Source organism: Crinia signifera, chromosome 2 (assembly GCF_055691185.1).
Source record: "Crinia signifera chromosome 2, ASM5569118v1, whole genome shotgun sequence".
NCBI lineage: Eukaryota > Metazoa > Chordata > Amphibia > Anura > Myobatrachidae > Crinia > Crinia signifera.
In genome coordinates this window covers 360,418,289-360,445,670 of record NC_139218.1, presented here as the reverse complement: position 1 = coordinate 360,445,670, position 27,382 = coordinate 360,418,289, and the positions used below count along the sequence as shown (strand labels likewise).

Sequence of the window (27,382 nt, the reverse complement as noted above, 5' to 3'; positions counted from 1 at the left end):
GGGAGAGAGCGTGACAGTAAAAGAGAGCATCAGGGAGAGAGAGAGGTAGAGAGCATCAGTGAGAGAGTGTCAGGGAGATGGGGTGGTGTGAGGAGGGAGGGGAGCGAGCACTAACCTAAACCAGCAGAGGTACCTGATGGGGCTGGGCACTTTTCTGCATTAAGCTATGCCCCCTTAATAACCACGATTCGTGGAACTTGGGGGAAGGTTCCCAACTCCCCCTACATCCTCCCAATGGCTGCAGCCTCAGGTACAGGGGGACTATATTACTTCTCTCTGGGCTCCATCAGCAGCTGTTTTCCCTGCTCGGAGTGTTGCTGATGGTGGCAGAGCCTGAATATCAGTAAGTCCCTGTACAACTCCGGCTAGGGAGGCCCCTTACAGAATGGGGCCAGCGGTACTTACCATCTAATCTGGCACTGGGTGTCCAGCAAGGCAACTATTATTATGACAAATAAATGTTTATAGAAAGTTTTCGCATTGCACAAATTTCCGCACTGTTAGATGAGTGAACGTATTGCTTTCTTTTCATCAAAAATGACATTTGAAGTAAAATACATATGAATGATAGAACCCTACAGTGATCGCTGAGGCATTTGAGGGAAATGATCTATGATTTATAAATGTGCTGCACAAAACGGCTTTGTTCATAGATGTGTTATCTAAACCTGCCTTTGTTATATGAATAGAGAATTGCTTGGTACCTAAGATAACACTTGACAAGGCATGAAAGCCTCGGCTATTCCATAATGAAATATTAACATGCCCTCATTTTGGTTAACATAACTGGGCTTTTACTGTACAAGACATGGATTAAAGTGCAAAATTCTACAGATTTGCATAAGAAATCTTAAAATCTTCTATGGCAGCTGAACTGCATTCATCAATTCTGTCTACTTCAATTCAATTTTCAGATCATGATTTCAGCTGCACATATCCCCAAGAACTGCCGCAGCCATACATGACTATTTTACCAATCATTATTATTAATATTAACTAGTGTGGCCAATCCTTGGCCCCCAAAACGCCTGGATTTCAATCCCGGGATTGGAGTTTCCAATCCCATGATTTCGGGATTAGACTGCGCATGCGCAGTCTAATTCCGGGCAGCGTCTGAGCACTCGCTCAGACGCTGCCCGGCTTCTCCCATGGCCGGCAGTGCTGTACTGTGCAGCGTGACGAGGTCAGAGGTCACGCTGCGCAGGGCACAGCCCGCCCACCCAACTGAATCCCGGGATTGAAAAAATGCCCCGGAATTGGCATCCCTAATATTAACGTTTATTTATAGGGAGCCACAAAGGGTCTGCCTCACCTTGTCAAGTATACTGTATGTACAGAACTAGTGGAAGCATAACAGGATATTAAGAGCACAACATACAGTACAAATGAAACTAAAATGAACAAGCAAAACAACAAAATTGGCGATACCTGAGACATGTACCCGGTTGTTTCTCCATCATCGGAATTCCGACTGTCAGTAGGGTGAAAGGTGGGGGGGAGGGGGAGCGAGTGCATCGGAGCCCCTTGCGGGCTTGCTGTGCTTGTCACGCCCGACGATGGAAAATAGCCACCGGCAGTCGGGTTCCCGACTGTTGGGCATTTAGCAGTAGGGATTTCGTCAGAGAAATGACCACTGGAATTGCGATTGTCGGAGTGTCATCCGGCACCTGGGTGAGTGTCTGGGTTCCCATGGGCGTGGCACCATTGCTGCCTGGGAAGTTCAAAGGAAATCGGATGCAATATATCGTAGGTGCTAAAAAGCAGTTGTGATGTGCACCTGACGCCTGTGATTCCCATTTATCTCATGTGCAACAGGTCCAATTTCTGACCCGATATGCACGGGAAGGCACATCTGATCGGATTTAAAACACGTGATTTTGACAGTTTTCAACAAATTTCTTTGCCCGAACCGTCAAAATCAGATGAAACATGGCCAAATTGCACTAGTGTATGGACAGATTTACAGGTAAGTGGGGGTCTTACCCATTTAGGGTGTATTCTTACAGGGTATGTAGATATCGGTATGGTAGTAGGGATAAGTAGATATCTGGTTACATCCAAAATTCCATTTGGATTCCCTGGATCTTTCTGCAGGTGGTGAAGATGACATTTCAATGATACCATACCCTATGGGAGAAATAAGATGTCTGGATAGTAAATTACATTTTAAGCAACACATTTCTTGCAAACAAGCAACTAATAATACATAGCAAATAATAAAACACAGACACAAAGCACTGTGCACTGTACCGGATAGTAACATGACCTTTCCATCTGCAATTTTTTTGTAGCAAACAGAGGCCTTTTGAAGTGAGAGGCCTTCTTCCAAATGTTCAAAAAATATTAGATGAAGTAAGTCAAAAACTGATCATTTTTGAAATTCCAGTATCCGAAGATGACTTCCATATACCAAAAAGAGAGTAGTCTTGCTGAAGGAATGATTATTGGGAGCAAAATCTGCCCCAGGTAAGAGTTTGTACGAATTTCCCTGAGAAGAAGAAAGATAAAGATCTGAAAAGGTTTCCTGATCTTGGTTTACCCCCTCTGACTACAGATAGTAAGTCATGGAAAATGTTAGGTTCACCCACAAGGTGAAACAAAGAGCCCTCCCAAATGAAGCAACAAACTGTACTCCACGATCTGAGATGATTTCTGTAGGCAGTCAAATTATTTTGCTGTTGGACCCCAACGGACAATAAAAATAATGACAGGACCCCAGCAAGTTACTACAGAAGGTCATCACATCACATGTGTAGTCAGCAGACAGCACATACATGGCAGCATTGTGGAGGCACAAAATGATGGGAGGAATCTAAAATAACAGACAATTCAACAGATTTTTGAACGAACACACTAGAACGAATTTTTTGGCCGATTGTCCGATTTCCAACCGATCGTCCGATATATCGGCCGTTTTTTACCGATAATCTGCAATAATCGACCGATTATTGCAGATTATCTGTAAAATCGGCCGATATATCAGGCGATCTGTCAGAAATCGGACAATCAGCCAAAAAATCGTTCTAGTGTGTGGGGGCCTTAAGATTAGAAAAGTTATCAGTCTGATGAGCAGCAACATGGAGTCGCGACCGCATGCTGACCCACTTTGGGGTCAGGACCCACAGTTTGATAACCGCTGATCTAGAAGATACCATCTATCCTCAAAAGCCAATTTTACAGCTAAAAGCTCTTGGTCTCCAATGGTGTCATTTTTCCCTGCCGGGAGGATCTTTCTTGAAAAGTTACCGCTCAAATATTTGCTCTTTCTGAAGAGATGTCAAACTCCAACACAAATGGCCAATCAATGTCGGGCTGACAAGGTACTGGAGCTGAAATTAAGGCCTGTTTGAGTAAATGAGAGGCTGAAAGGGCTTCAGACAGCCAGTTAGTCAGCACATTTTAAAGTAAGGGCCATGATAGGAGCCACAAGTGTAGAGATTCCGTGACAAACTTGTGATAGTAATTGGAAAATCCCCAAAAATAATTGAACTGCTTTCAGAGACATGGCCAATGACCAGTTTAAAATGGATTGCACCTTATCCAGATCCATCTGTAGCCCTGTACCTGAAATTATATAACCCAGGAAAAGTACTGAAGGTACTTAAAAAATTTTTTTTTTTTAAATAAAGTATAGGGGCTAATTGCCTATACTGAAATGTAGAAAAATGCATTTTTGAAGTGCCCTCACCCACCAGAGTTTTTGGAGCATGTCCTTAACATGTAGGAGATGAGACAGCAAATGCTGAGAGAATATTATAATATCCTCTAAATAAACCACAAAGGATGTTTAAAGATCTCTGTTAATGAAATGCTAAGACAGCTGGGGGATTACCAAATGGCATTACCTGGTACTTGCAGTGGCCATTGCGGGTGTCAAAAGCCATCTTCCCTTCATTGCCTGCTCTGATTCTTGTAAGATTATATGCTCCGCGTAGATCTAGGTTTGCGAAAACTGTGGTTCCTTTGATATGGTTGAATAGTTCGGCGATGAGGGGTAGCGGATATTGATTCTTGAGTGGGATTTTGTAAAGACTCCTATAATCGAAGCAAGGCCGCAAACCGCCATATTTTTTCTTCACAACAAAGAAGCCCGCGCGTGACTTCAAGAGGCAAAAACCCTTTTAACAGATTCTCTGGTACTGTTTACCAAGAACGGCACCCACGATCTATATCGCGGGTATCTTGCCGCAAATCGCAGGCATCGCATGCATCTTATGTGTTTGTAATGTTAAATTACCTTCCAATCAACCAGATCAACCCAATGGACCCGATTTTACATAGGGAACAATGTTAAATTCCCTTCCAATCAACCAGATCAACCCAATGGACACGATTTTACATGGGGAACAATGTTAAATAGCCCCCAGACCACAAATTGAATAACCACCCTGAAGTGTGAAATGTCACCCCCCCCCCCCATTGTTAACGTCACCCCGCGGTCAACGTCATCCCGAAGCGTGGCGTGCGGCAGCGGTACTTTTCATACCCCCACTATCCACATCGGCGTGGAGTTGAGAAGCGTGGCGAGCGGACGCGGATTACGAGCCCGAAGCCTGGCGAGTGCAGCGAGCCCCGCAAGGGGACGCGTATTATTTAACATGTATTCCGCATCCGCTCGCCACGCTTCGGTCTCGGTGGCTCGCTGCGCTCACCACACTTTCTATTCTTAACTGCACGCCGACGTGGATAGTGGGGGTATGAAAAGGTCGGAGGACGCGTACCGCTGCGCTCGCCACGCTTCAGGATGACGTTGACCGTGGGGTGATGTTAACAATGGGGGGGCATTTCACACTTCAGGGTGGTTATTGTATTCAATTTGTGGTCTGGGGGCTATTTAACATTGTTCCCTATGTAAAATCGTGTCCATTGGGTTGATCTGGTTGATTGGAAGGGAATTTAACATTGTTCCCTATGTAAAATCGGGTCCATTGGGTTGATCTGGTTGATTGGAAGGTAATTTAACATTGTTCCCTATGTAAAATCGCTACAATCGCACCCATCGCATCGCAGGCATCGCATGCCACTATAATGGCATGCGATGTACATGCGATCAACGCGATGGGCACCGTGCTAGGTAAACAGTACCGATTCTCTTGTCAGTTCTCTGTGGATGAAGAAGGCCGAGGTTGTAGTGAATGATCCCTTTGTTGTAGAGTGATATAAGATCCTCTTGTTTTGTCAGAAACTCTCAGGTGGACAAGTTTCACCCTCTCTGAGAGACCACTCCAGAAGGTTGAAACAAAAGCCTACTCGTTCCACTGCACCTCTGACGCCAGTGTGTGGAACTGAATGAAGTACTAAGCTACCATTTTATTTCCTTGAGGAAGTCATAGAATCTTAATTGCTACTACAGATGCCCTTACTTGTTCATCAAAAACTCTTCTGAAATTGGCTATAAATTCTGCTTAATTAGGGAATAATGGATCACTGATCCCACAGAGACAGCAATGTAGGCATCAGAACTTAGGCCCTTATTCTGATCGGTGCGGATTTTACCGCATGCGGTCGTCCCGCCGATGGTTATCGTCTGCGCATGTGCAGAGGTCACTCTGCGCATGTGCAGGCGATTTCGCCGCACGTATTCTTCAGACGCCGCACAGGGGGCGGAGAGGGGCGTGAAGGGCTACTTAGCCTCATTACCCTATGCATACGCCCCGCGTTTCATGGGCGTTCCCATGCAAACGCGGGGCGTATGCATGGTAATGAAGCCATGACGCATGTGTAGGGGGCGGGCATCTGACATCGCCGGATGTCAGCTGCCCGCCCCCATACATGATTTCATACGGACAAGTGTCCGTGTGGTCTTGGGTGGCGGGAGCTGGTGGAGCGTGCGGCCCTGCATTCGATGTTCGGCGACCATCGAATGCAGGGGCTGCTCCCAAGATGGAGGAGGCGTATCCCCGTCCACTTTCATGCGGACCGCCACATATCCGCGTACGGACGGAGGTGGCGATCCGTATGGAAGGAGGGGATTCGCCTGCACGGTCCTGGCCGCATATTCTGATCGGGCCGCACCGATCAGAATAAGGGCCTTACTGATTTCTACATTGCCCATACACACATAGAGATGTGTACTAAGCCTTTTGTACTAAGCAAAAAAGAAAAAAACCTGGTAAGCAATTTGACTAGACTGCACAACAAGATCTGAGCCACCGATAGCGACACGTGGGCCATCGGATGTACACACGGATCGATTTGTGCTTCATTTCTGTCTAGATACAGTAGATCACTTAGAAAACAGCCAACAATCACAATGGCCCTTATTCTGATTGACGCGGACTTTACCGCGTACTTACGGATCGCGTCTTTATGACGTCTGCGCATGCGTGGAGAACGCTACGCGCATGTGCCACGCCTTGACTCGGTACCAGTTCGGCCAAATCCCGTCCAAAACTGTTCACCGCTATCAGTCGGGAAATAGGGGCGTATTATGGGCGTCATGCGGAATGACACATGGGCGTAGTTTCAAAGTGGGCAAAACGGGGCGGAAACATGGGCGGACACGGGGGAGTACACTTATGTTGGGGGGCGTACATTCGGAAACCACTCCGAATGCACGCGATCAAAAAGGGCAGAAATGTGCGGTGTCCACAAGTGTACTATTGCTTTGCGGACACCACTCGTTCATGCGGTAGGCGAACGTACGCCTAATGACTACAACCATTAACACCTGAACCCAATAGAATCTACTCCTTTACTCATTACTCACTAATAGGACGCTTGTCAGTGCTTTAATTGAAACCATTGCTGCTTCAAGGAACCCGTACTAAACACCCACATATGCTGTACTTGTCAGACACTTTCAAACTGCTAACAATGGACATGACAGAATATTAATACTAGCAATACACATGTGTATTCGACATGTTCCAAATAAGCAGTTTTTTATGAGGATAGGTAATTGAATAAGTGGGTCATGTGATGTATAGCAGAAGATACTTCATAGTGGGTTGTTTGGCGTAAATACTCCGCTTACGTGCGGTAGCACCGCTTGGCTCCCGTTCGGATGCGGTATTCCCGAGCATACTCTGTAATACTCTGTAATACCGTGCCGAATCGGAGTGTTTCTCCCGCACACGCATGCTTTGTATGTCGTCCGTAAACACGCCCTGTTCTTAAAGAGTGAGTCCGTCCGAATGCGGAGGACACGTGGGCGTTTCTACGGACGATGGCCGCACGCGGCAAAACACCGTGGCGTGCGGACCGCACCGTAAGAATGCGGGAATATCCGCACCGATCAGAATAAGGGCCAATGTGTGTATGCCTCTAACCTGCCACCAGTCTTCCCAGTGACCTCTGCAAGGAGGTTTACATTTTGTTGTGTCTGATGAGCAGGTCACGGACCCCTGCCCAGGTCACACACTTCTAGAATAAGTACAGGCAATACTAGCCAAAATGAGGGGAGCTGGGTACTTAGGATCCATACACACTGAGCGGCTTTCCCCCTGCCCTGTGTTTTGAGCGACTTTCAGCTCAAAATCGCCCAGTGTGTATGGGCCTTTAGAGTCTAGACCCAAAGAAAGCAGTTTGAAGCACTGGAATAATTTGGACCGGGGACTCTGGCCAAAGTATGCGGTCCTTTTGCATGTAATGCAGTGGTTCCCAAACTTTTTCAAATTGCGGCACCCTAGAGCATCAGAATTTCTTACACGGCACCCCTAGGCCAAAAGTTTCTTATTCAGATTTTTTTTTTTTTTTTTAAATGAAGTAAATTGTTTTATATGTCATACAAATGTTTTATTATGGATGAGGGACAGGATTAGCTTCTGTTTGTCCACATATTTTATTATTGACAGCCCACCAGCAATGTTTTTGCCTTTTAGATTGACCATAAATAATTTTAATTGATCCAGGACCACCAATCCAAGGCACCCCTGCAAGTGTATCGAGGCACCCCAGGGAGCCACGGCACACAGTTTGGGAACCACTGATGTAATGTATTGCATGCAACCCTGCAGCGTGGCAGGGGTCTGAATTGCAGGTCATGCAAGCATGTCCGACTTACGGATCCGATGTGCACGGGTCCGTACGTTGCAACGGATGTCAAACACATGCAATTTTAGCTGATTTCTCTACCCGAACTGATCGAGTCGAGTAACATTGGCCCAAATTCCATAAGTGTATGGGGCCTAAGTATGCTACTGCATTCTAGTTGCTACAGTTGTCAGTGTACCTTATGTAAATTCGTTTTTATGTACTTGTGTGTATAGAGAGATAGGTAGATAGATAGATACATACATACACACACACACATATATATGAAACACAAGGCTTTGGCCCTTATTCTGAACTGAGCGGTACGGCCCGCGTGCGGCCGTACCGCCGATGTTTTCACTCTGCACATGCGCAGAGGTCAATCTGCGCATGTGCAGGCGAAATCGCCGCACATAAAGTTTCTACGCCGCAAAGGGGGCGTATAGGGGCGTGAGGGGCTTCATACCCTCATTTCCCTATGCATACGCCCCGCGTTTCATGGGCGTTCCCATGCAAACGCGGGGCGTATGCATGGTAATGAGGCTATGACGCCAGTGATGGGGGCGGAAAGCTGACATCGCCGGATGTCAGTTCTCCGCCCCCATACAAGCTTTCACACGGACGATTGTCCGTGTGGTCTCAGCTTGCGGGAGCTGGTGGGGCGTGCGGCCCTGCCTTCGATGGTCGCAGACCATCGAATGCAGGGGGCAGCTCCCACCATGGTGGAGGCGTACGCCCCACCATTTTCATGCGGATCGCCAGCCGTCCGTGTACGGACGGCCGTGGCGATCCGTATTGTGGGCGGGGATTGGTTTGTGCGGCCGGAGCACCGTATGCGGCTCCGGCCGCACAGATCTGAATAAGGGCCAAAACACACTGAGGACATGCTGCACGGAGTCCGGTCAATGCTGTTATCACCAGGGTGGCACAGAGCCGGAGCCGAACAACCAGGTCACGCCGGGTCAACCCATGTGTCTCCTGCGCCGGGGTGGGGGCGGGTCACGGCGGCGAGGGGCGGGCCCGGCGTCTTTACGACAGTGTTTGCGGCAGCAGCGGCGGTGTCACCAGGCTGCCGTGCGTGAGAGAGACCGGCTGCTGCTGCTGCGGACCGAGCGGCCCCTCTCCCCGGGCACAGCGCCACATGCCACCGGCTCACGATGGACTATGACTTCAAGGTGAAGCTGACGGGGGAGCGGGAGCGGGTGGAGGACCTGTTCGAGTACGAGGGCTGCAAAGTTGGACGAGGCACTTACGGTCATGTGTTCAAAGCAAAGAGGAAAGATGGGTGAGTGTCCGGGCCCTGGGCAGGCCGGGGCCCCACCGTAGGGGTGCCAGTGGGGCAGGGGCCTACAGGGTAGGACGTGTGATGCAGTGAGACCCCGGTGTGGCCCTTTATGGCAGACTCATCCTAGGCAGCTAGCACTGTGTGCTGTGTATACCGGGCTGCTGTACACAGAGCACCCCGAGCTCCGCTTCATGGGGGTGTATATATGTGTCGCCTAGTACACGTTACACTGACTACACATTGTATTCACCATATATGTACACACACACACACACACAACCCTAGTATACTGTATGTCACCTAGTACATGATCATACATAAACAGTATATATACCCTCTTGTATACTGTATGTCACCTAGCTCCTGTTTACTTTACGTTGGCCACACATTGCATAAACGGTGTATAAATCCCCCCCCCGTATACTATATGTTACCTATTTTCTGTGTATAATACACTGACCACACATTATATACAATGTGTGTGTATACACTAGTACACTGTATGTTACAAAGATAAATACCCACTAGTATACTATGTCACCTAGTTTCTGTACATGTTACACTGACCACACATTATATACATAGTGTGTGTATATAAATATATATATCATTTAGTATACTGTCGCCTTGCTCCTAAGGTGCCCATACACGGTGCGATTTGCGGTTGCCATGCGTGCTCCCGCGAACAGATCAAAAACTATGTGGTGCACATACGTTTTGAACTAGGTCCCGATCGCATCGCATGCGATTAGTGCATGATGCGATCTGGACCAAAACGCATGCAATTATTGCACTGTGTATGGGCACCTTTACACTGACCACACATTGCATAGTATATATATCCCCACTAGTATACTGTAGGTCACCTAGCTCCTGTACACGTTACACTGACTACACATTGTAGACATTATCTCCCCCCCCCCCCCCCCCCCAAGTACACTGTATACCACCTAGTTCATCTACTTCCTGTACATGTTGCACTGATCACACAATCACAATATATTTATCTCCCGAGTATATTGCACCAGTCTCCTGCACAGATACTGCAAGCATATGATTATCTCTGTCACGCAGTTGGCATTGTACACCGCACTGGCTGCATTCTGGTCCATTGTACGTTTAAAATGTTGTTTTTTTTTTTTTTCGTAAACACACTCTGGTCCCATAGACAATTGCACAATGTGTTTAAGCTGGGTTTTTGTCACAGCATGTAAAAATACACATATGCAGGATAATTATGTGTACACTAGGTCATAACTGAAATTGATTACAGTACCAGTTATTGTACGTTACCCCATCTATGGAATGCGTTAGTGTTGCAGTATCTGTTACTACAATGGTCTCTGTACACCTTGGTGCCTTTGTTCTGCGTTGATGATTTATTTTTTGAATGACAATATTATTTATTGACTTTAGTCTCTCTGGGCATAGCTCCTATCTGTGACCGTCTGACCCAGAAGCTGTAACAGTAGATGGGATCATTGCTGGGTTGCACTTTTTTTTACCACTTTGCTTTCCTGCATTGGGGTTTTTCCAATGAGAGGTTTAGCAGATGTGCCTGCAATGTGTTGTGGCTCTTTGGCAGGCAACGTTTCACCATGTTCCTGAAATATTCTGTAATTGGTTTTCTATTTTTTATGTGTTTATGCTCACTATGTTTCACCGGCTTGGGAAATCTTGTTGTACGCTCCGTTATTACAAATGAAAGGTGTATGGAATAAATGGCATGTGTAGTAATAGCGTACGTGATAAGTGGGACTGCAGGGTAGACAGATAATTTCCATCACTTTTCGTGCTGTTGTATATGAGATGACATTGTTTGCTCTTGTCAAATACATGTCGGAAATGATAGCAAAAATAAAGCGGTGGATGTTGACAGTTGAAACCTATGGAAAAAAATAAAGTTAAGTACAACTTGTGTAATTTTATTAAATATAATATAAAAAGGAAGAGTGAAACCATTAAATTCCATGTAGTCAAAAGAATGCATGAACTTGAGTAATGGCCTTTTTGAAATTTTCAATAATTTCAGAACAAACCTGCCGTTAGGCCTTATTACATTACAATGTGGACTCATTGGGGCAGATGTATTAAGCCTTAACAAGAGATAAATGCAGGGGTGATAAAGAGAGATAAACGTCCAGCCAATCAGCTCCTTACTGACTTTTTTCAAACACAGCCTGTAACATGGCAGTTGGGAGGTGATTGGCTGGACGTTTATCTCTTCTTATCACACTTACATTTATCTCTTGTTAAGGCTTAATACATCTGCCCCAGTATTCCCTCACTGGTATTTCTCAGAAAAGCATGGTTTCTCTAGACCAATAAAGAACAAAGATGATGATTTAGCAGTCTTAAGAGCGTTGTGTAAATGTAATTAGACCGGGCGCAATTCGTTGTGTAAAAGCAACTTCATCAGAGAGATGGCCATCTTTCATTTTACATCTGTATATAGTCTATAAATTACAAACCTCCAACATCCCGTGTGTTCTTTATTTTTTTTCCAAGGAAGATCCACGCATTAAAACTGCATGTTTCTGCATGTAACCCGGTACTGTTATGACCAATACACCTTTCCCACCGCACCTCGGACCTGGGTTGGTGATGTGTTGACCAACCTGGCAATTCAACCTGGGTTATATGTAGGGTTAAACCCATGTCGCCCAGGTTTAATGTGAAAGCGACTGACTCGTGTCGGTCTCCGGTCCGACATACCAATGTATCCTAGTGTTCACTGTGTATGTGGTGCTTATTATACCCCTTTCACATCACATCTTAAACCTGGGTTGTTCCCAGGTTGAGGTGAGGTCTGCAAGCACTAAATAACATGGGTTGACCAACCCGGCAATTCGAACCAGGTTGTCAGGAGGATTAAACCCGGGTCCCCCTGTGTATAATGTTTGACCTGGGTTTTTTTTCCCCGAAAGGGTTGCAGCTGGGATTTTGACCCTGGCTCTAACCCTTTCACACTAACCCTGGTTATTTATTAATTACTAGTTACTTATATAGCGCCCAAATATTCTGTAGCGCTTTACAGAGAATATTGGTGGAGCTTATGCTCTATATTCCCTACCGCATGTACATGCACACAAATTCACTGTAGGGTTAAGTTTGTTGGTAGCCGATTAACCTACCTATATAATTTTGGCTTGCCCGTGGTGTGGATAAAACCCAGCTTTGCAATGTGAAAGCGGTATCCCTGAGGAGGACATATTTTATTTTTCAAGCACAAAATAGCACTTGTAAAGCTGTGGTTCCTACATCGATAAATCTGTCATATCTATAATTAGGTCCGTCAAAATGAAATACTACCCTCCTCATTAATCAGAGGCCTGCACCAAGAATGATCGTGAGAATCCAGTAGCAAGGGCGTACATGGAAAAGGTTGAGGTGTTTCAAGTTTTTTTTTCCTTTGTCAATGTGGACCCACAATTAGTGTACCGCTTCACTCCTCATGCTGCAGGCTAGGGGTCTCACTTCAACACCGCGGAGCTTGCACATTTTACCCTTCCCAATTGGAGTCCACATGGATGGCAAAGTATGAAAGTAAAAAAAAAAAAAAATGAAACAAACAAGCCCATAAACTTATGTTGACGTTTCCATCTGTCGATCATTTGGTGTTGACCTAGACGTTGTCTATCAGTCATCCGGATACCCAGAAGCATATATGTGATTGGTCTATTTATGTAAGCTGAGTCCTGTTGGCCTTCTAATACAACTTTCAGACTGCTGCTTTCCACCCAGGTTACTGCTGGTTTAACCTGGGTTGCTGCTCAGTCTGAAAGGTAAATTCAGGTTCTAGAGCTTGCAGGGTTTGATATGGGAATGATGTGTTAATGGGAAGTATGAACAAGTAACCATGGACATCTGACTCTGTCCTGTTCACAGTATAGGTAGAGCCAGATTCCTGGGACTCTAAGTTGTCATGTCTAGGCGTCGGCAGATCAGTTCCACTGCACCAACCTGGGAATAACTTGGGTCGGAGCTGTGGGGTGAACTTGGTCTGTTCTCGTTTTGAGCAGTAGGCCGATTCAGACCTGATCACTGGGCTGTGAATGTTCGGAGAACGCGAGTATACATGGCCAATAAAAAGTTGATTGATTTGATTTTGGTGGGACAGGTTCTGATGTAATTGATGGAAAGGAAATAATTAAGGTTTTCAAGAAACAATAAGAAGAGAGGAGGTGGGCAAGAGTTGAGTGTTTGAGACTGTATTAGAACCATTATCAATACATATTGGTGTAGAATAGTTTAGCATTTTACTTTTGTTTAGGTTTCGTCTAGCCTTTCTCTTGGATATCCCATTAAACCAATATTCAACAATAGTTCACTATTGTAATCCTGGAAGAGTCAAGCAGTTTCTTTAAATTCAAATTACTGACCCTTGGGAATATTCAATTTTCAGAGCAAGTGATACTCGCTGGTAAAATAACCCTCAGTATCCAGCAATCTGTTTGTTACTCTCGCGGTCACGTCCAGGGAGTTAATGGAAGCTCTACTGTTAAGGTGCATACACACTGGGCGGCTTTTGCTCATCCAAGGGATTTTACCTGGGGGCGGACGGCTTTCCATAGCAGGATGCTATGGAGAGCCGTCCATCCTCTGGTAATACCAGCAGGTAAGCGTTAGTGGGTGGCGATGATGCGGGAGCGCGCTTCAGTGCTCATCGCCGGGCCATACACACTGACCATTTGAGCTGCTTTCAGCAGCGTGTGGCATTAACTTGGTACATGGCTCCTCCATAGAAAGATTAGAGCCAATACTGTATTATAACAAATAAAAATAGTAACCTAGAAATATGGTACGTGGAAAGGAAAAAAAACTGCTGAAAAATACAATTGTACAGCTCCAGTTTCACATTGGACATACACTTCATATTAGTGATTACAGAGCAAAATGGTGAATGCTGTTCCTATACAGACTCTTATACCCCTTCCACATACTGTAGCACTTATAACACGGGTTATTGGCGGTCCGACCCTTGTTGATGTACTGTTGTGTGAAAGTACCAAAACAGGATAACCCAGGTCGAGCCAGCCTGCTATTCAACCCAGGTTTAAAAAAGTGTTGACTTCTTGCTTTGCAGTGTAGTCAACCAAACCTCCCAGGCTTGGGGTTGTAATTAGATTTGTTACTTGTGTAATAGCACGGCACCTGACTATGCTACGTTTTCACCGTAGGCTAAGCTACGCTGTCAGCATAGCCCAACGGCTGCCTAGCGCAGTGACTCCGCGGCAGCCCGGCTCTGTCCCCGGCAAGCCTAGTCAGCGCCTCGCACACAGCTCGATAACCACCAGATCCCCTGCGCTGGCGGACACCGGCGGAGAGGGGATCATGTGGGCGCCGGCGGAGAGGCGCTCCATCTGTCTGAGACGCAGGAGCGTCTCAGACGCTCCTGCGTCTCAGTAATTATTGCGGCAGGGTACGGCAACCCTGCCCGTGTCTGCTTCAGGGAGACGGGGTTCGGTAGCACGTGCGTCTCATGCACAAAGGGGGGAAGCGGGCGCAAGTGCGTCTCATGCACAATAAAGGAGGCGTCTGCCAGTGCTCAATGTTACATACTGGCAAATGCCTCATTTTCAAACCCCCACTATCCACGCCAGCCCGAAGCAAGGCGAGCGCACGTGTTACGCATCCCCCCCAACCTGTTCATACCCCCACTATCCACATTGGTGTGGAGTTGATTTAATAAAGTGTGGTGAGCGGACGCGCAATACATATATAAAGTAATCCGCGTCCTCTCACTGCGCTCGCCACGCTTCGCGCTCGCCACACTTTATAAAATCAACTCCATGCAGATGTGGATAGTGGAAGTATGAATAAGTCTCAGGGACGCGTAACGCATCCCCTCGCCATGCTTTGGGCTGGCTCTGGATAGTGGGGGTGTTTCAGGAACACATTCACACCTGCCATATCATACATCTGAGACCGTAATGACGGCATGTGATAACTGGTAACTTGATTTTAGTGAATAATAAAGAAGAAAAAACCCACTTAACAAAGTACAATAATATCAAATAACAAGACAAAGAAAATAAGTTATTCTTCAGTTTCTGCATTCACGGCAAATGCAGCTGAAGTTGACGCAGCTGAGTCTGCATTTGTGTCGTCTGCTTTGTCAGCCTTTGGGAGCAGAGTTAGGGCATATAGAATTGCTGGAAAGCGTTTTCTGCGCCGGCAGGTTTACGCCAAATAAATTCCTGAAGAAAAGAGTCCATATTTTGGCGCGCAGTGCCTCTTTGCCTTTTGTTACACCACTTACAAGATCCCCAAAAGCGTTCAATGTTTTGGGTATGAATTCCAGTCTCCGGATCCTCAAAATTATGCTGGTGGTTTACCCGTGCATGGTGGTACCCTGCCTGCTCCAGCTGTATAGTGTTATATGCACACCAGCAATCAGAATATATAGTCGTTCCCGGTTCTATATATTTGTTGATGGCGGACATCAGGGTGCTGGCATCACTGCTGGCCACAGGCATTACAAAACATTCACCTGTCTCCCGGGATATCCCTCCAAACAACCACTGTTGGGGCAGCAGGCGTCCAACATGACTTGACAAAGAGACTCTCGTCCACCTCCACTATTTTTTTCAGACTGCCAATCCGGCGTTGGGGCTGTGCCATTAAATCCACGGTGCAGGCCTCCCGCATAAGGTTATTATACAGCACTGTGGTTTTATCTGACAACTTTAGTTGTCGCTCACAAAATGATATGCTTGTGAGCTCCTCTGCCCATGTAAATATAAAACGAAGTAGGGTAAGAAATGGCACACGACAACCAATGTGCCGCACGGAGACTGACCTTCTTTCGGCATGTTTTAATGTGGCAGCGCCACATACTCTGTCATACTCAAGCGCATTGGGTGGCCATTGACAGGTTTGTGTCAGTGGCAGCAAATGGTGCTGTTGAAAAAATGCCACTGACTCCTCCTCTGTCTGTGGCAGGTTAAACATCGTCAGAGGTTCTGTGGCCATTCCAATAACAAGGAGCTTATACGAGAATCACAAATAATACAGCCACAGTCACTTCACCTTCACGTCTGACTGACAATGGTAACGGCGTAACGCGGACTGACTACACTGCCTCCGGGAACACTACGCTGAATCTGACAGGGACGCTGCGCTACCTACGTAACGGGCGCTTTGCTATTACACAAGTACCTTCAATTCTACACACAGTCGCGGTAGGTTAATGGTAATGCCAATTTTCAATTAACCGCACAATTCTAATATTAATGACAAATTCAGGCAAATGGAACTGGCTAACTCAAGGATTATCCAACGCGGTTCTCGTGGCACCCTAACAGTCCACATTAATGTTCTCCATGGCTGAGCCTTGATGGTTTAATCAAAAAGAATGCGGTACAGGTTGAGTATCCCGTATCCGGGCATCCCTTATCCGAATGATTCCAAAAAAACTTTATTTATTTTGTCCCGTCCCCCCCCCCCCCCCCCCAACCCCTTTTTTTTTTTTTTATACTTGCCAACTCCCCCGGCGTCCACAGCAGTCCTTCAACATCCTCTCCAGCGGTCCCAGGAGTGCATTGCGCGAGTGTGTGTGTGCGTGCCGGTGACGTCACTGGCGCGCCTGGGAACTCGCGCAATGCACTTCTGGTACCGCTGGAGATGCCAGAGACGGTGCTGGGGGACAAAGTGGACACTGAGGAAACATTGGGGCACCACCAGGGGACAGGTAAGTCTGTTTAAAATATTTTTTTTTTCCAAATTCTGGAAAAATCCCTTATCCAGAATGCTCGTGGTCCCGAGCATTTCGGATAAGGGATACTCAACCTGTACTAGTTAAGTGCACAGACATGGTTTTCTGTAAAACCTGGACCATTAGGTTGGTGTCACAGCTGAATAGTCTGGTGGATTTCTCTAGCTGTGGTTGGGCTTGGGAAGTATGTCAGACTGCTACATGTAGCACTAAGCCTAGTCACCTGGGGCTACTGGATAATGTTTATCGGCTACATAAGGAATTTGGTAAATATTTGTTAGATTCGTAAGAACTTGGCAAATATTAATTGTCAGGTTACTTAGTAGTAAAACAGTGAAATATAAATACAGTTGGATGTGGCTGGAAGGTAAACTCTGGTAATTGTAACAATTATATTTCATACTATGATGTATATCCTATTTGTTATTGGGTGCAATGATCCAAAAGGCTCCTGTGGGTCGTTACCAAAGTCCTCTATATCCGGTAAACGCAGGACGATGGGGATAGTGCTAGCAAGAGCCATGTTGCGGAATTCAGCCTGGCCCCTGCTCTCTCCCCCCCCTGGTCGAACCCTCACCAATGCTGGGCCCCTTCTCGCACAACACCGCTGAAAACGCACATTCGTAATGTGTCCGACCTTTTAAAGTCAAATCCAATCATTTATGCTACGGTCTTCCCGAGACAAATAACATCATGGGAGTGCCGGAATAAAGTTCCAAATCGCCGGGATGATGGACAATCTTGCACTTGAAATAAAAATCTCAGAGTTTGGCCCGCGACTTGTACGGGCACTGAACTTGGAGGCTATTACACTTTGCCCAAAGTGTCCTTCTGATTCCTGTTGTGTGGGAGCAGGAGAAATGTTTTCCCAGGACATGTCTGAATATACCACAAAGTATTTGAACAGCTTAACGTTATGCCGGAGTCAACCTTTTTGTCCATGTCAGCCGTGTGCATGTTGACTCTTCGATGTCTAACTATTGACTGTTTACCTAGACCAGTGATGGCTAACCGTGACACTCCAGCTGTTGTTGAACTACACATCCTAGCATGCCCTACGTAATTTTTAGCATGCCCAAATAGCAAAACTGTAGCAGAGCTTGCTGGGATGTGTAGTTCAACAGCAGCTGTGGTGTCAAGGTTAGCCATCACTGACCTAGACTGTCGTCCATTTAATAATGGCGTGAATCCACCAGTGCAAGCCTATAAGACGCCTACAGAGCAGTAATAGAGCGTAAGCCTTGTAAACCATTCCGCCATTACTGTATTGTTATGACTCCTAATGTTTTTTTACGCTGTTGTTTTCCACATCCCTTTGAGCTCTATCAGCCACCCACATAGGAGTCACTCCTATTTCTGAGCATGCAGCCTAGCGACTAGTGACATCACAGAAATGAGGCACAATTAGGATGGTCTACTTGGAGGGGTGACAGGAATATTAAATGTGAACTTAATTGACTCGTAATAAGTCTGTGCTCCAGAGAATGTTCTCTCCTGGCTGTGTATTGTCTCCATCAACAGCCTGCGTTACCTTTTTGTATTCACCACAACAGCATGCGCTTGCACTCATTCAGATGATACGGTTTGCCCTCCGTTCCAGTATATAAAGCAAGGTCGGGGGGTGAGCCATCCGTTCTAAAGCAATAATACTTCTACTTGCACTGCTAGTAAAAGAGGAGCCTAAAGTAGCTGGGACAGAAACTAGTGTACTGGATAAGAGGATTGTGTGTAGCAATGTATTTCTGTGTTTATAATGTTTTGTGGCAGGTGGAGACAACCTCTGGAACGAAACATCCCAACAAGCCTTGTCACTGTTTTAGCAGAAAAGCTATGTCCGGGGGGGATACAGTAATTGGGTCACCAGCAAGTTGTTAGTCATTAGATCGATATTGGTCATTAGGTCGACATGGGGTTTTTCACTGTGTTTTTTTGAGCCGACAGGCGGTATTTCAAGCCCTACCATCCACTAGGGCGTAGTGGGAGAATAAAATAGTTTGCCGAGCCCAAAGCATGGCGAGCGCAGCGGTGCACTTTAACCTGTATCCATGTCGACATACGGGTAGAAAAGTGTCGACCCCTGTCGACCTTCCTGCATGTCTCCTAATGACTGTCTAACAACTTGCTGATGACCAACTGATCCACATCCTGCCGGGTATGTGTAGATTCATAGCAGCAGGAGTAGTACCCGTAGACTACACCTGTTCTACGGTAATGTACTATAACTTCAGAATTGCTTTGTTACATTAAAAAAAAAAAAAAAAAAAAATTATTGTTGTTGTAAAAGGCTTTTGTTCTCTATTTTAAATGTTAGAAACGATGGTTGCTTTTTTTTTATTTTTTTTTCTTACCTTGGCTTCTCATAAGTTATTCATGTCGGTTTAGAGAAAACAGGCCACAAAACCACGTCTTGGAATAATTTATAATTTTTTAAATATGAAGCCATTTTCCCTAAACGGACTGTAGACTATATTATACCCCTTTTACCTCAGAGCCTCGAACCGGGTTATTGCCGCTCCAGTCCAGGTCGGAGCTTGGTGTAAAAGGGATCCTGTTCCCCAGTGTCCGACCTGGCAAATGTTCAGAGTCTGACACGGAGCTTCCCCCGAGTCAGGGACCGTGTAAATGGGTAACCCGGGTTATCCGACCCAGGGACCCATTTCCACCAATAGGGGAGCCCCAGCCTCCGGACCGCAGCATCCTGCTGTCAGTCCGAAGGTTGGGCAGTGGCTGCGTACAGCCTCAGCTGCTGTCTGCAGTACCATGCAGATAGCAGCAGAGGCTGAGAGGAGGTGAATGGATGCCTGTGTGCGGCATTCATTCACCTCATGGATGGAGGCTGGGCGCAGCTGGGTACCGTCTGGCAGGTTTCCCGGTGCTTGGGGATGCCGTCTCCAAGCGCTGGCTCATTGCCCGGTGTCACCCACCCGGCATAATGCTGGGGGAAGCCGGTGCAAAAGGTGGAAGCCGGTGCAAAAGGTAACAACTGCTGGCTTGCATCTGGGTCCAAAAACCCGGGTGCAACCCTGCAGTTCTGTTGTAAAAGTGGTATTATTATTATTATTATTCTGTAAAATGAACCACCCGGAAGCTATGTCTAGTTTGCATGTTCTAGATTTGGAATAGGCAAATTTTGGAATCTGGTTGAGTTGTACCACTAATGGCTATGCCACAAAACATCCCAGGAAAGAGTTGGAGTTAAACCAGGTTTGTTTTGGGCTTGTGATGTGCTCTCCTGCGCACATCACATCATAAGGTACAAAATGTATGTGCAGCACGTACTTTTTGAACTAGATCTAGTTTAAAACACGCCGTTGTAGCATATCGCATGCGTTTTTGAACTAGATGCGATACAGTTCAAAACGCATGTAGCACATCACACGAAGTGTGGGCACCTTAAGAGATCTTTATTGGTATAGTTTGGAGCAGAGTAGGGAAAGAGGGGACATGATAGCAACTTTTAAAGATATCAAAGGTTTTAACAAGGTTACAAGAGTGAGATATTCTTCAAAGGTACAGTAGTATTCGAACAGGAGTACACATGCTGAAACTGGAAGGAGGTGCGTTCAAAGTAGAGATTAGCGGTCCAGATTCCATGGCATCCGAGCACAGCCCTGATCGTCCGTGAGCTGTGCTTCTGTTTTGTGACCAGGATGTGATGTTAGGTGATGGCGGAAGTAGTTAGCCTACACCTACATAATTACAGATAAACTAAAAAACACTGAAAGGACATTTATATTTTTTTAAATTTCAGCTGGATTATACCCTCACTGGTTCACTTCACTCAGCATGGTGGCTCGCCATAGATTTATATTCTCCCAGGTATATGGGGACCCAGTGCATGATGGGGAAAAGTCCGAAAAACAGAAGTGGATCTAGCGGCAACCATGTGGGGAGAGACTATTTAAGTTAGTTCAAATTTTGCATTGGCTGTTGGTCGGTTAACGGGAGGGAGATGTATTTTGATTTTGGCTACACAATGGGAAATTCGAGGCTCTTATATCTCTGTATGTTTCCAGTCTGACTGTAGACCAATCTGTCTGGCATCTCTGACGCAGGAAGTTCGTGGGACAGAGAGGTGTAGATTGTCTCGGCATTAAACCGTGCAAGAAAGGAGGTTTTGTGCTGAGCAGATGATTCCACTTCTGCTTATTGCAGCTTTTCTGCATGAAATATATATAGAATTTTTTGTTGTTTACTGTTGTAGGAGGTCTCCATAGTGTAGCTGTCACAAAGTAAAGCTTTAGTATAGAGATTGGAGGGGGCTACTCTATTTTAGATAACTGTGCCTTTATAATAGCAGCCAGTCTGGGTGTATTTGGACAGCTTTTATGTTCTGTAGGAAAATAAAAGCCGTTTCCTATAAAGAGAGAACCCCCCCCCCCCTTGATGCTTCTACGAAGAGAGTTTGTCCTCCATTTTGGTATCACTGTAATCACTTACCATGGGATTGATCAATGTCCAGGAGACTAGAGTGATGTGGGGTCATGTATTGTAGTGCAGACAAAAGATGTGGATTCAGCACAATTAGTAGTTTCCTAAATTTGTTTCTAGGTACTTCTGGATCGATGTTTCGGTGATCCTTTAGAAGTAAAGCCTAACTTGCTACCCGCTGTGTGTGTGTGTGTGTGTGACCAGCAGTAGGTTTATTGTCAGTAGTTTAATGGGGAATGTATTCAGCGGCTGCACTTATATGCAGGTAAAGTGAACTCTCACAACAACTGGCATCCTATTTCATTTCCAGAAAGGTCGTAAGTTTATTTTCTTTCAAGGGTCACCTAAACCTGCAGTTTAGTTCATTGTTACAAGTTGGAAAGGTTTTTCCAGGGTATTTGATAGTTATGTTACGTGGCGTAATGTGTAAAAGTGGACTTGATCGTTCAGTTATACCACTTTTACACCAGAACTGCGGGACTCCTGGCATTATGCCAGTGAAGGTGGGCCCTGAGCTGGCGCTTGGAGAGGACATCCTCTCCAAGGGTCAGGAAACCCACCAGCCGGGACCCCCGTGACACCGACCGACATGCTGGGGACAAGCCCAACGCTGCCCCCCAGCCTTTGTACACCCTTCGTGACCCGGGTTACCCATTTACATGGCCCCTGACTCTGGGGGATGCCCTGTGTCCGACCCTGAGCGTTTGCCGGGTCGGAGACCCAGGGAGCAGGACCCAGTGAGCAGCAATAACCTGGGTCGAGGTACTGGTGAAAAAGAGGTGTTAGCCTGGAAGCTACAGCCCAGCAATACTAAGTGCCCAAATATGTTCAGCTACCCCCTGGCCTGCGCATATGCCTGCGACTAGCCCTTACGCTAAATTTTCTTTAACTGATTCTTCGGAGCAGGCTCCTGTTTGTGCCCAAAACTTAACCTTGGAGACGCAGTTTACAGCCAATAAGCCCCATTAATTAGTTTCAATACACTAAACCTATTGGACTAAGTGTTGGGTGCAATTCAGTCAATTGAATGGCTTTCGATTCATAACCCAGTAGGTATATAGCCTAGGTGATGTTTAAATAGCCCTCTTTTTGTGTTTGATAATATGCACAAAGAGACCAAAAGACCCGGTTTTACGCCTATTCCCTAGACCAGTGGTAGCCAACTCCAGTCCACAAGAGCTACCAACAGTTCACATTTTGCAGACACCCTAGCTGCGGCACAGGTGCACTCATTACTGACTAACACATTATAAAAGATCCAAAGGTGGAGCTAATAACTTCACTTGTGATTCTGTGAGGAGATCTGGAAAATGTGCACTGTTGGTAGCTCTCGAGGTCTGGATTTGGCTATCCCAGGTCTAGAGTCAGGCTGTAAGCTCTTACAGACAGGGTTCTCACCATGCACTTCAGTCTGCACCGAGTCTCCAGCCCGCTCTCCATACACGGTGAGATTTCTCACTGTCTGCCCTTCTCAGCTATCATCTCTTTATCTTTGCTTAACATATAGGTGGTGATTTATAAAGTACTAACCACTCAGCTTCTCTCTGTCCTGTTAAAGGCTGTGTTTAAAAAATGACTTTCTCTCCCAGTTTTAAATAACTTCCCATTGCATAACATAATGAAATAAGTTCCTTTTTTTAATGACCTATATTCTGTTATTTTGGGCTGTGGTTTTAATTGGCTAACAATCAGCTCAACAGCTCTAGCGCTAGTAGCAGATGCAATGTTGAGCCACATTAACATAAGAGCATTAATATCGTTCAACATTCGATGTCTTTAGGGAGCACTCCCCACTGATTTTAAAATTTGTAAAAAAGGTACATGTTTCCTAGCACGGCCACAATCGTGGGGATCGTGTACCTTTAAGTTAAGGTACACGATCCCCACGATGGACCCGATTTCCTTTGAAATCAGGTCCATTTTGCCGGCAAAGGTACAAAATCGGGGGCATAGCGTCGGTCGGGACCATTAACATTGGTCCCGACGCGATGCCCCCGATTTTGCCATAGGCCTCAATGTTAAAATATTTTTTAACATTGAAATCGTGAGCATCGCGTCGGTCTTGTGCCATTATAATGGCACAAGATGAGATGGACTTGATTAAGTCCATCTCACATTGAAAAAAATGTGAAATGGGCCAATATGGCCCAGTCGTCACCCCACGATAGACGCCAACCCGAAGCATGGCGAGTGCAGCGGTGCGCGTCCTCCGACCTTTTCATTCCCCTACTATCCACATCGGCGTGGAGTTGAGAATATATAGTGTGGCGAGCCACCGAGCCCGAAGCGTGGCGAGCGGACGCGTATATACCTGTGAAGTTATACACGTCCCCTCGCGGGGCTCGCTGCGCTCGCCACGCTTCGTGCTCGGTGGCTCGCTGCGCTCGCCACACTATATATTCTCAACTCCACGCCAACGTGGATAGTAGGGAAATGAAAAGGTCGGAGGACGCGCACCGCCGCCCCTCGCAGGCACGCTGCGCTCGCCACGCTTCGGGTTGGCGTCTATCGTGGGGTGGGGTTTACGTAGTAAAATTTGGGGGTCTAGGGCAGGGCTTGACAAATTTCTTAAAAATCTTGGGGCCAGGATGAAAGTTTAGGAGCCAGAAAAAAAAGATAGGGACAGTGTCTGCCAAAAATCCCCGCCTGCGTGCGAATGGATGCTTATTATAAACATCCATTCGCAGCTTGCATGCAGGGAGGCAATCATTCGATGGTCACCTACCATCGAATGATTTCTGCAGTGCTCACAGATCTGAGACACCTTCACATCTATGAGCGCCCTGCACGGTAAGCAGGTGGGCAGCTGACACCTGCTGATGTCAGATGCCCGCCCCCCGCACCACTGGGCCATTTGCATGGGAAAGCCCATAAAACGCTGGGCGTTCCTATGGGCTCTGCCCCACGCCCGCACTACTAGGTACGAGCGGGACCTTGAACAGGCAGTCCGCCATGCCCGCTTGCAACAGGCGTCTGCATATGCACATATGATAAAAATGTAATCAAAATTACATTAGTAGAAGTCTGAGGTCTGGTGGAAGCTGGGGGGGGGGGGGGGGTGTTAAAGGAATCAGCTTTAGTTAGATATAAGGGACAGTGGACTCACCAGACTGGCATGTAGAGGGGTATAGTAGAGGGAGTCCTAAGAGCACCTGACTGAACCTCACAGACAGCAGGTCCACTCTCTTGGTGCGATACAGTGGCAGCAGAGAGCAGGCAGAAGGGCAGCACCTGCCTCAAGGTGCAGCGCCATCAGCAGCAGCCAGTTCTTAGAGCCCTCGCCTGGGAGCCATGGTTCAGCTGCTGTCACACATTGCTGACCAGCCAGCAGTCCCTGCCCCACAGGAGGACGCAGCCTCATTGGAATGAACTAAGGAGTGGACGGCGGCTAGCTCCAGCACCCCCGGCTGCCTGGGAACTGCAGACAGTGAAGGAGTCAGTGGGAGTCCCAGTGTGAAGGCAGCAGGGGACCTGGTGTGCAGGCCGCCGGGATAGGGCAGCTGGTACCCAAAAGACAGATCAGACAGGCGCTCAGACGCAGCAGGCCAGCGGGGATCAGCACGCAGGAGCTCAGTGCAGTGGTGCACAGCGATTAGGCCACGCCCCCGCCGGCTCGAGTATTGTAATAGCCGCGGTGGACCTGCAGTGCTCTGCTCTCTCATACAGCCGGTTGAGTTGTGGCTGTTACCGCAAGTGCACCCGGCCGGCCATGACCAGATTCTGCTTCCTCCCCCCAAAAAAAATCTGGTCGCCAGGAAGCAGAATCTGGTCGCCGTGGCGACCTGGCCCCTGTGGTTTGTCGAGCCCTGGTCTAGGGAATATTTTACATTGAATCCAATGTAAAATGCGATGCGATCAACGCGATTTTTCCGACACGACCACCCCGATGTAAATCGGTGTGGCCGTGCTAGGAAACAAGTCCTGTAAAAAAATTACTTTTTTTTTTTTTTCTGGTGAGCGCTTCCTTAAAAAAAAAAAAACCACCACTGTGAGCACTACATCAGCCGCGGCCCGACCCTGTCCCCGGCTGTGTGTGGCATGATGTTACAAGGTCACGTCGCTCACAGCTGGGGGAAGGAGGCAGGGCCCGGCACTTAGCAGGATAGACCCTGGTACTCCCGAGATTTTTTTTTCCAGGTTTGCCAGTCTGGGCACTGGAGCACAGCCTGGAAAATTCTTCGGGGTACCAGTGAAGGGGTTAAACCAGACTGTTTGAATTGCAAAAATAATTTGGTCTGCAAAGGGTTAAAAGATGAACATGAGTGATAAAGGCCCAGATGCGCTAAGCTTCAAAAGCTATAAAGTGATAAAATAGAGAGTGATAACCAACCAATCAGCTACTGCCTGACATTTTTTAAACAGTCTGTGACATGGCAGGTAGCAGCTAATTGGCTGATTGTTTATCACTCTCCATTTTATCACTTTACAAGCTTAGTGCATCTGGCCCAAAGAGTGATAAATGTCCAGCCAATCAGCTCCTGACTGTCGTGTTATAGGCTGTTTGAAGATTGGCTGGACGTTTATCACTCAGTGGGGCAGATGTATTAAGTACGGTGAAGAGAGAAAGTGGAAGGTGATAATGCACCAGCCAATCAACTCCTACCTGTCATTTATAGCTAGCTTTATACATCTGCCCCACTGTAACATGGCAGTTACAAGTTGATTAGCTGGTACTTTTATCTCTATCAACTTTATCACTCTCCAAGGCTTTGTACAACCCTGATTTTGCTGTGTCTTCCATAGTGAGACACCTACATGGATAAACATTCTTATGGCATAATCCACTGTTGCCGCATGCTGCTCGGGGTCACTGGTTGGTCTTCCAGGCTGCGAGGTGGGCCGTTATGTGGGCTTGTTGGCAGAGGTGATCAGAACTAGTTTAGTATGCATACATTGACCGTGACCACCTCCCACAGAGCAGTGTGCAAATGCAACCCAGATGCTGACGGCTTTCCTTTCCTGTGTTTTAGGAAAGATGACCGAGATTATGCGCTGAAACAAATAGAAGGTACTGGAATCTCTATGTCTGCTTGCAGAGAAATTGCAGTAAGTAAATTTGTTGTTTTTAATAGTTTATTTGCTTTTCTTAATGTATAGGACCACACAACATGGAAAAATAAGTTGCCTGAAATGAAAGCGCTTATAACAACATTCACAAATCCACATTGCGGCGTTTCCGTATCAGTCCCTGCCTTTGTATTTAGACTTGTTGGGTAACACAGGGGTAAATGTATGAAGCTTGGATAAGCGTTCTCTATCCCATCTACGGCGGCGCTGGGCTTCCCTGGTGCACCCCAGCGGGACAGGCAGCAGGCTGTTTTACCCTGGGCGCTGCTAGAGGGGCAGGGCGCATTTTACCCTTTAGAAATCGGCTAAAACAGCCTAGTGGGAACACTAGGGACATAGGAGGGAAACACAAGGACAGGCACCAGTAATAGCATAGCTTGTAGGTCCAGAAGGGAAGCTATATAATACATAAGTGCCTCACAGGGTTATGCGTGTGGAACTTAAATATAATAGGATTGTCTGAAGAGGTGAGTTTTCAGGGAATGCTTGAAAGTTTGGAGGCTAGCGGAGAGTCTTATTGGAGTCCGATGAAAGTCCTGTAATAGTAAATGGGAGCTGGTGATCTAGTTCACAATATGCCACACAGCAGTGGGCCCTTTAGTCCTCAGGGTCCTGCTGCACCAATGGTAGTTCCGATACTGCTTCTTGAAGTGGTAAAAGAATTATAAGTGACTTATTTTACATTTTGCATATGACTGTAATTGGATGACCAGCTATAACCCTGAAATGAAGGCTATGCTGCACTACTTAGTCAAAACTAGGTGGCCACACCCATATGTAGAACATCTCCTTCCAACACCATAGATGCTAATCTGGAGTTGTTCCCCATTCCTACTCTCCAATCGTATGGCATAGATTTCTACTACACTTTGGAACATGGCTATTGTGATCTGCTGCTTTTGAAAATC

The 27,382-nt window shown here is 46.6% G+C and overlaps 2 protein-coding genes across 4 annotated transcripts in view; one reads left to right on the top strand and one right to left on the bottom strand.

The window, feature by feature from the left end:
• Positions 1-2,124, bottom strand: part of ATP8A2 (ATPase phospholipid transporting 8A2) — a 683,532-nt gene extending 681,408 nt beyond the window's left edge. For 2 of the 3 annotated variants that reach the window (XM_083169883.1, XM_083169890.1), the window contains exon 1: positions 1,984-2,124. In XM_083169883.1, the coding sequence (XP_083026009.1) occupies positions 1,984-2,124 (141 nt within the window). The remainder of the gene's footprint in view (positions 1-1,983) is intronic. The other variant, XM_083169886.1, reaches the window with a different exon arrangement.
• A 6,727-nt stretch (positions 2,125-8,851) lies between these two features.
• CDK8 (cyclin dependent kinase 8) overlaps positions 8,852-27,382 on the top strand; it is a 61,124-nt gene continuing 42,593 nt past the window's right edge. Inside the window, exons 1-2 of the mRNA XM_083169881.1 lie at positions 8,852-9,259; positions 26,378-26,453. Of these exons, the coding sequence (XP_083026007.1) occupies positions 9,132-9,259; positions 26,378-26,453 (204 nt within the window). The 5' untranslated portion in view covers positions 8,852-9,131. The remainder of the gene's footprint in view (positions 9,260-26,377; positions 26,454-27,382) is intronic.